We start from the raw sequence: 10,083 nt of genomic DNA on the forward strand, positions 1-10,083 counted from the left end.
AAGTGACACAACCACTGTGGAAAGCAATATGGCGATTCCTTAGAAAGTTGGAATTGGAGATACCATTTGACCCAGCAATCCCATTACTAGGTATATATCCTAAAGATGTAAGAGCCAGGATAGGAACAGAGACATGCATGCTATGTTTATCACAGCACTATGTACAATAGGAAAAAGATGGAAACAACCTACATGCCCATCAGCGGAAGAGTGGATGACCAAACTATGATACATATACATACTGGAATGCTATGCAGCACTAAAGAAGAATGCAGAGTCTGCAGAACACCGTATAATGTGGATGAATTTGGAGGACATTATGGTGAGTGAAATAAGTCAATCACAGAAGGACAAATATAGTATTAGTTTGTTGTTGTGGAGGGTCAGGGAAAGGTTTATATATGGAGGGAAACTTTCTTTGTTGGTTTCCAGGGGTGGGAGGGGAGGGGAGGGAAGACTGCAAAAATAAAAAAATGCACTGACCCATGTCACTTTAGTTTTGTGTATTTCACTGTACATAAATTATATTTCAATAAAATGCATTTAAAAAAAGAAAAGAAAAGGCCCCTTTCCCAGCTCTAGTCTCTGGGCAGAGGTTCACCAAGGAAAGGTCTGTACCAAATGGTCAATTGATGCAAATCCCCCTCTTTAGCTCAGTTTATCTGTTAAAGAGTCTCCAAGACGCATGTACACAGTTTAGAAGCCGAGAGAGGTTATGCGTTAGTATAAGACTCTGTGTTCTCAGACACAGACTCCCGAAAGGTCCACATCAGCTGCCACGTGGAAGCTCCAGAAGGCTTCCAGCTCAACACAGCTTCCTCAAGTGGGCACTGCCAACAGTAGTCTTCTCCCCAAAGGACTCGGCGGCCCTCCTTATTAAGAACAGTCAACCATATATTTAAATCATGTGAACAATAACACAAAAGGGCATGAGAGAAATAGCTGGTCCTGGGTGCCCACTTGTCACGGCCTGATCCCAGCTGGAGCCCTTGTGTATTTTGATATCTAGTGATTACAAACTGCCTTAGATTGATGATAGGTAAAATTAACTAAGCCTCTTCCACTGCCAAGCCCTTTCCAAGGCCAAGTTCTAAGTACTTTGCATACAACAGCTTATTGAACAACTACTTCTTAACAGCTATAAGGCCAATGTTATTATTCTCTATTTATATGTGAGGAAACAAGCACAGAGATTTGCCCAAGGTTATTCCATAAGTGACCACTCAAATCCAGCCAGTCCGACTCTAAAGCCTCTGGTCTCAACCACTGTACTTCTGTCCTTCCCTAAGCTCCCTGGCCAATGGGACTTCCTGGCCGCTCTCCTGTCAAGCTGAGCTCCCAATCACATCTGCCTCCCACCTGCCCAGTCATGCTGCTATTCCTACCCATATGTGAGAGTAACATGCTTCCTGGGGGTTAGCCCCTCCATCCTTACCCAGGAGTTCTCTGCACTCAAAGAGCACATTTCCCTCCGCTTGAAAACCCATTCCAGGGATCCTGAGCCAACATGTGACCCACTGGGTAACTCAAAGGGCTCACCTGTACTCTGTGTAATACAGCTAACATCAACCAGAGCAGTTACTTTTTATGTTTTACATCCTTAGGCTCTATATAGAATTTAATTTGATACAAAAAAAAAAAATTCCTTTGCTCAAAACAATAACACCTGTTTGATCTGAGACCATACTTGACACATCTAACCTAAGTTCTGGCCCACACTTGCTCCACACTAGTTCAACTCTGGAATGATTAAAAGCTGCCTAAAACATGCAACAGACAAATCTGTTGTAAAAGGTCTCCTAAAGTCTTAAAAAAGCAAAGATGTCCCTTTGAGGACTAAGGTGTAGCTGACCTAAGCCATGGTATTTTCAATCATGTCATATGCATGTGAAAACTGGACAATGAAAAAGGAAGACAGAAAAAACTGATACTTTTGAATTATGGTATGGGTTGAAAATACTGAATATACCATCGACTGTCAGAAAGACAAACGCATTGTCCTGGAAGAAGTACAGCCAGAATGCTCCTTAGAAACAAAGATGGTGAGACTTCACGTCACGTACTTAGGCCATGTTACCAAGAAGGACTAATCTATGGAGAAGGACATCATGCTTGGTAAAGTAGGTGAGTGAAAAAGAGGAAGACCCTCAATGGGGCAGATTGACACAGTGGCTGCAACGATGGGCTCAAACAGTAACAATTATAAAAATGACACGGTACCAAGCAACATTTCATTTTGTTATGAAATCACCACGAGTGGGAGCCAACTCTACAACACCTAATGACCAAACAAAGCGTAGATGCAGGCACAAAGACAGTGAAAAGACGAAAATGGGATAGAGCATATGGCAAGTACAGTGGACCAGCCTGAGGTACCAGGGCTGGAAAAGGGAGAGATAAAAAGGCAACAGAGACACTTGGCTCTGAAGTTGCCCCTGAAAGAAATAACTCATGGCTTTCCAACACATGTATGTACAGGAATCTCTCCTTTCTCACTACACAGGAAGATACAGGATTGAATATATTATCATTTTATTTGAGCATATCCCCTTTTCACCCTTAAGGTATAACAGACATTCACTCTACGACATCCTTTGGCAAAAATTTAAGCACTTAGGACTTAGGAATATGGCCTAGATTGAATATCTTATATTTGTATACAACTTTGTGATTTTCCAAACACTTTCATATAAACTGTCTTACTCTATCCTTTATGATCCTGTAGGGAGAAATTATTACCCCCATTTTACAAATGCAGAAACTGGCTCCATCTCACACAGTTACTACGGTGACCGAGACTCAGACCACGTGTCCTGGCTCCAAGGTCAGTGTCTTTCCATTTTGCCAGGACTGAATTCAGTGTGTTAAGTGAGAGGACAAGAGCTCAGAGAGTGGTCACAAGGGGCAGCCGAGGACTTTGGGAAGCACAGAAACTCAGCTGAAGGCATGCAGGGATCATTTGTTATCACCAGCGCTGCAGTGACACAGGTGGAGACAGTCTCAGTATTTTCTACATGAAGGAAAACTGTATTTTAATGAGCAGATTTTATTTCAGGTGAGTGCTGGATTGGGGAGCTTTTTGTTTCTCAGGTGACAGGCAGAAATCAGAGTTGATTTGGGGGATTTTAAAAAAAACCCTAAGCAATCTCTCACCATACAACAAAGTGTACAAGAGGAAGGATCGATTGCACCATTGATTGTAACACGTCTGTGACAACCAGTGGTGACAGTCAAGCCTAATAAACTGTCTTCTCCCTCAGACATTATCTGACAGCATTATGCTGTAGCTCAAAACACTTCCAGATGGAGTTTTCTCCAGAGTTCTAAAAATATTCGGCTGAATTAACCTGTATGCTCATTGTGCTAATAGTATGAGCCACAGAGAAAGACCTATTGGAAAAAAGCTTCAATGGGACTCAAGGATGGTTGTTAAGCCTTTGCCTGTGCCCCCAGTTATGCCCTTTCCTTATCTCAGAGCTTCCCCATTTCCAAGTGGCAGCCTTCCTCAGGCTGCCATCTGTGCCTCAGGGTGGCACTGGCATGGAAGATGCTGCCCTTCTGCACTGTTAGGACTGGAACCTGGTAACCTGGTGACCACAAAGGAGATCTGAATACAATCACAGTGGGTCTTTGGGGATATAGTCTTCCTTCAGGCTTCTGCATAGCCTCAAACTATCATGCAAATTACCCATAGGGCCTTCAGGTAATCAGAACCCGGCATGGAACAGGATGTGCAGGGGAACTTCTCCTAGCCTAGTCTCGGAGCACACCAACGGGAAGGCAAAGTTACAAAACGAGAAGCAACAAAGCCAGATTCTAACTGTTCTCTGGAACAGTCACTCCATCTTCACAATCTCCTCTGTTTTGAAACCAGAGAAGCAAGCTGGACGAGGCGAATGTGACCTAGGTTCAACCAGTGCTCTTCTGGGCACATAAAGTCTGCATTTTCTCCCTTTACGAAGGGAAGAACTTTAAGAAGCCATCAAAGCACATAAAGCTTCTCTCTGGATTGGTTACTGTCAAAGATAATCTCTTTCTTCAGGAGCCAAAAATATACCCCATCTTTAATAACAGTGCAGGGGACTGGCCAGAAGGAGCAGGTGAGATCCACACAGGGCTACTCTACGGTTGGAGAGGCCCAGAGAGCTAAGTTCTCTGCAGCCCCTGAGGTCTTCCGCCTCTGCCCAGCGTCGTGACTGCTGACTCTGGGAAAATCACCTATCTCCCTTGTGACTCCAGACGCTGTGTAACAGCAGCTGATCGTGAGTGTGTGTGACTGCGTGTGCTGTTGTGTTGAAGATGCATGAACAGTCTGGACAGTCTGCAAGAAGAAGCTCCACAGTGCGGGGTCTGGAGCAGTGCTCCGCGGCAGACTGCGGACCCGGAAATCCAAGCCATGCCTCTTTCTAGATAGGACTCTGGGCAGCTTACTTAGCTTTTGTATACTTCAGCCTCTTCCTATGCAAAATAAAGCTAACGACAATACCTAGAGCTTTGATAGGGGATTAAATAAATTAATGCACGTAAATTGCTCAGAAGAGTGGTTGCTACAGAACTTACACTGAGGGAAGAGGGAAAATGCTTCGTTCTTTTCCCCAAAACAGCAGTTCACTAAACGCCCTTACCCTGTGCCAGTTCCGTAGCTCTCTGCTGCCCCCTGCTGACGCCTGGCCAGCACTACTTGTGTAACTTGGTTCCCTTGTCTTCAGACATCTTTCCTTCCTTAAGAATACCCTCTTCTACAGCCATGCTCAAGGACACATCATTCCACTGAAGTCCCATGGCTCGAGTTGTACCATGATGGCGGCCGTGCCTTGGCTTATGCTATTTCCTCCCCATTGCATGTCCTCCACACCTGTCAAAACCCTGCCCAACTCCACAGGCTCCCTGTGTCCCTCCACACAGGATGCTCCTGAGAGAGCTCATGACTCAGTCCTCTCCCCGCGCATCCTTCTCTGTCCTGTAATTAGTTCTGAAATGCCGTACTGTCTCCTCGCCATTGGATCAAAACTGTGCTTTAGCCCACACACATCCTAATCCCCCTTCACAGAGACAGCCTGGGTAGATGAAGACTCACCACCTCTACCTTACCCCAAGCTACATTCTCTCACATGGTCTCTCACCTTGACCACTGCGGAAACCTCCTAACGTCTCCCCAGCTCCACTCTGGGCTCCCCTCCAATCCATTCGCCACACTTTTGCCATCAAAGCACACTTTTGGAGAGGCAAACATTTTATCCTGGCATCTTCCAGCTTCTCACTTTTTCATCTGCTTCTCTTCACTTCAGGGTAGACTCCAAAGTCCTTATCATGGCCATGGTCCTGCCAAGGTCCTCCACATTTATGAGATCCCTGCCCACCTCTCCAGTGTCATTCGACACCACACTCTGCCTCATTTTCTGAGCTGGGGCCGCATTGGTCTCCTTTCACTTCCTGCAGCACTCTATGTACTCTCCAACAACAGGGATTTTTCTCAAGTCACTTCTTCCTGGAATACTCTCATCCACCTCACCCTTCCCCTCCAATTCCCTCTTCAGACAGTAGCTCAAACATTACCTCCCATGAAAACCTTCCCTGACCCCCCTTTCAGGGCCTGATTTGCCTGTATGTATTCTCATAGCAGTATCTATGTATCATTTTAACAAAATCTCACCACAATTTTAAATTTATATTTGCAATCATGGGATTAATATCAGTCCTACAGGACTGTAAGTTCCATAAGGGCTGGAGTTGTACCTGATTTTCTTCACCATTATATTCCCAACCATCAGCATGACATCACACACACAGCAGACATATAATAAATATTTGTTTAGTGAATAAACAAATTAATTAAAAGATCCACATTAAGTGGAATCTTAGCCAAGGTGCCAAAAGATAGGTATTAAATCTAATACTTTATATTCATTTCTACCACTCATATATAGTTCATTCAGTTAAATAGATAAGATATGGACAGACAGACAATGAACATTAAGTTTCTATGAAACACATCAAGCAAGGAGCCAGAAGTATTCTCCTGACACTTACCTTCGGTGCTCATATCTGGTGTTGGCATCCAGATGTAGACCAAGCCTTCTTCCCTATACAGCTTAATCATGGTGTCTGGAGTCATGGGTTCTGGGTAGCGGTTACAGCCTGAGGAGTTCTGTATAATATCCCATTCAGTCTGGAAATTCATTACAGCTGTAATCCCCAATTCATGCTTCAGTTTGATGGTTACGTGTTCCACTTGGCGTGGACAGCTACCCAGCCAGATATTTGGTAGAATTCTAATAAGAGCACATAAAGTCAACTATTACCATTGTTGTTATGATTTGAGGTCAAGATGCTGCATGAAACATGTAGTATCTAAATTCATTGAACCTTTCAAAGCAACATAAGAAACCATACTTTTAAGAAAACAAGAACCCATTTTATTGTTGAAAGAAAAAGAACATTATTGTTGCTGTTTTGGGAGGAAACAAACAATTCGATTTACTACAATGTCAGGCAATTGGCATTAGCAAACCAAATCTGGTAATATGTTAAAACAGTTGGACATGTTCCATGAATGCATACAAGGTTCAACAAAACAAAACTCATCAACACATGTCAAATACTAATAGATTAAAGAAAACTCATATAATTATATCAACAAATTATATCAACAATTTGCTAAAATCCAATAGTCATTCCTATTTTAAAATTCTAAGTAAAAATTTCAAATGGTAGGAAACTTTTAAACATAATAAACACCAGGCACTAACAAACAACATTTCTTTTAAATAACATAAAATACACAATTATTTCTACTAGTACCCAATATTGCTCTGCACATTTCATGTAAAATTAAAAGTGAGAAGAAGAAATACTAGCAACAACTACTGACAAAGGAGAGAGAACCTAATCATTATTTTTACAGGTATGACTCAATACCTAAAAATCCCTAAAGCTGTGCCCCACCCCCAAAGTTGCACATTCAGTAGGCCTAGTCTTGGAATCCAAGAATTTGGATTTCTACCAAGTCCCGGGAGATACTGAAGCTGCTAGTCCGGGGTCCAGGGGCCAAAACTTGACGATTATTCTTCTAAGTGACTCAAGTATAAAAGCTATGCAAACTGTAAGAGTATTCACATTAAGGCATGTGCATGAAGAATGACTATTCAAAAATCAAATAGCTTTTCTGTGTATCAGCTGTAACAAGGTAGAAGGGAGTAGAAAAAAATCCCTTCAAAAATGATAACACGATTACAAAGCATCTAATCATACATTTTACCAGAAAGAACTGTGAAATTTTATAGTTGGATGTAAAGAAAAAATAGAAAGACATACCACTTTCTTGACTTGGAAAACTTACAAATGATAAACAAAGTAAATATTATAAAAATGTCAATATTATAAAAATGTCAATATTATAAAATAATACATATTACTATAATGTATCACATATAGTGTCTATTATCTTGTTCACTAATTATTTCACATGTGTAAATTCTCTACAGAACTAATGAGTAGATATCATATTTCAAAATTTACTTAAATCCTATCACCTAGAACTTAACTAGCTCTTTAAAACCCACTGCCATCGAGTCTATACTGACTCATAGGATCCCCAGTGGGTTTCCAAGGCTGTAAATCTTTACGGAAGTAGATTGCCTCATCATCCTCCCATGGAGCAGCTGGTGGGTTTGAACCTCCCACCTTCTGGTTAGCAGTCAATTGCCTTACCCACTACACCACCAGAGCCCCTTCAATTTAGTTCATTAGAGGGCATTCAAACAATAGTTACTAGGTATTTGTAGGAGACATTACAAATGTTCACCTGTATTCCCAAGTATCCTCTTTCAGGCATATAGGACTAAACTTCCCCTTTACCTCAGAGTAAGACATGGCCATGTGACTTGCTTTAGTGACTACAATGTGAAAGAAGTGTCATGTGTCACTTCCAGAGGAATATATTTAAGACCTTGTTAACAACTGTCTGTGCTCTCTCTCTCTCTCTCTCTCGCTCTCTCTTGCTCTCTGCTGCAACGGTCATGAAAGCACATGTGGATCTTGAGCTCCTAGAACACTGAAATAACCTGGAACATTAAGTTGCTCTGTGGAGGACAGCCAACCTGGAGAGCTAATGAGACCCCTTTGCTGTGTTAAGCCACTTCAGGCATTGTTTGTAACCACAGCATAACCTGACTTGTTCTGACACACAAAATGCAGGAAAGAAACTGAACAGAGGAACTCCACCTTGATTTAGCTGCTTTCATATTCACATCATAGCAATAGACATCAAGCAGGGGTAATTCGGCTCGCTAAGCAACATGCGACCATGTCTGTGGAGACATTTTTCAACTGTCACACTGGGGAGTGCTCCTGGCACCTAGTGAGTAGAGGCGAGAGATGACGCTAAACATCCTACAACACACAAGACAGTTTCCTACAACAAAGAATTATCCAGCACAAAATGTTAATAATGTCAAGATCAAGAACACATGATTTAGGATATTAAGAGTGGAACAGGACTCTTTACCACTTTTAGGGAGAAAAGGGAATGTCAGGCAGGAGTAAGACTAATATATTGACACAGAGAACTAGGGGTTCACCAACTATATTGTTTTGATAAAAATGATATTCCATATCATTTTTAAAATATATAGTTATGCATGCATGCAATTATATAGAGAGACAGATTTAAAGAATGAATCAAAAGATTAATATTATGTAATTGAGCAGCTTTTAATGTGATGGAAAAGACACTGAACCTAAGTCAGAAAACCAAGAAACAGACAGCCACCAAGTCAATTTTGACTCATAAGCACCATAAAGGACACAGTAGAACTGCCCTGTAGGGTTTCCAAGGCTGTAATCTTTACAGAAACAGACTGCCACATCTTTCTCTCATGGAGCAGCCAGTAGGTTTGAACCAGGGATCCTTTGGTTAGCAGCCAAGACACTGACCACTGTACCACTAAGCCTCCTTAAGTCAGAAAAACTAAGTTAAAAAAAAAAGCCAATTCTCTCACAGTGCTATATAATTTGCTGTTGTTGTTGTTGTTATGTGCCGTTGAGTCGGACGTGACTCATAGTGACCCCTCCTTGGGTTTCTCAGGCAGTATCACTACGGAAGTAGATTGCCCCATCTTCCTTCCGAGGAGTGGCTGGTGGGTTTGAACCATCAGCCTTCGGTTAGCAGTCAAGTGCCTTAGGCACTACACTACCAGAGCTCCTGTGTTATTTAATAGCCAAGTTGTCATCTCTAAGCCTTAGGTGTGTTCATCTAAAAAGGATCTAAAAGTAAGTAATTCACAGAAATGTTGTAAAGAATGACTATGATAACATAATATATTTAAAGAATGTATTTAAGCACTCATGGTTGGTTATACAATAAATACAAGAGAAGTCTATGTCTACTTAAAATAATTTACTTATTTTAGACCTTAGCTAACTTTGAATAAGAATGTGATTATTCAATTATTTCTGCATTATTCTTTATAGCCTTCATATAAATGTTATAAGATATGGAACATATACCCTATTTTTTATACGAAATCAATCTCATTTTTGTTTTTGATTTTGTTTTTCCTTTTTGTCTGTTGTTACTGTTAACGTGAAAAGTCAACCAGCAAACCTTTGAGTGGGGGGCTTACCCATCCCAATGCAAATATCTCACAAGATCTGTCATTGTCATTCTAAAGCTTAACCCTAGTTACCCTCCAAGAGAGGATAAATCAATTACTTATGGCTGCTTGGGTTCTAGTCTAATGGGCTTTGGGGCATTACCTGATGCATCACTGAGGATCGTCATGAGGAAATTAAAAGCATAAAAGAGAAAGATAAGAAACTCAGGGAGGACTGAAAGGTACTAGAAAGAGCAACACTGAATACAAAGGCCTTTTCACCCTGGTGCAGACCCAAAGAATTATCAGAGACCTCACTGAGCCCAGCAGATTGAGAGAAAGCCGAGTATTTAGTCTATTCAGGAATGAGAATTTCACAGCCTCTGGATTACTGTCCCTTTCCTCTGGCTATTCAATGGCAGCAGCACCCTGCCTCTATCAAGATGTCCTATCCAGACCGAGTAGTTGATCCTGTGGGCTTGGGACCATA

At 41.6% G+C, this 10,083-nt stretch overlaps 1 protein-coding gene across 1 annotated transcript in view; it reads right to left on the bottom strand.

Moving 5' to 3' along the window:
- Nucleotides 1–10,083, bottom strand: part of EPM2A (EPM2A glucan phosphatase, laforin) — a 153,015-nt gene that overhangs the window by 6,568 nt on the left and 136,364 nt on the right. Inside the window, exon 3 of the mRNA XM_007955613.1 lies at nucleotides 6,031–6,272. Coding sequence (XP_007953804.1) covers nucleotides 6,031–6,272 — 242 coding nt within the window. The remainder of the gene's footprint in view (nucleotides 1–6,030; nucleotides 6,273–10,083) is intronic.

This window comes from Orycteropus afer, unplaced genomic scaffold (genome assembly GCF_000298275.1).
Source record: "Orycteropus afer afer isolate SDZICR_OR568_19922 unplaced genomic scaffold, OryAfe1.0 scaffold00518, whole genome shotgun sequence".
Classification (NCBI taxonomy): Eukaryota; Metazoa; Chordata; class Mammalia; order Tubulidentata; family Orycteropodidae; genus Orycteropus; species Orycteropus afer.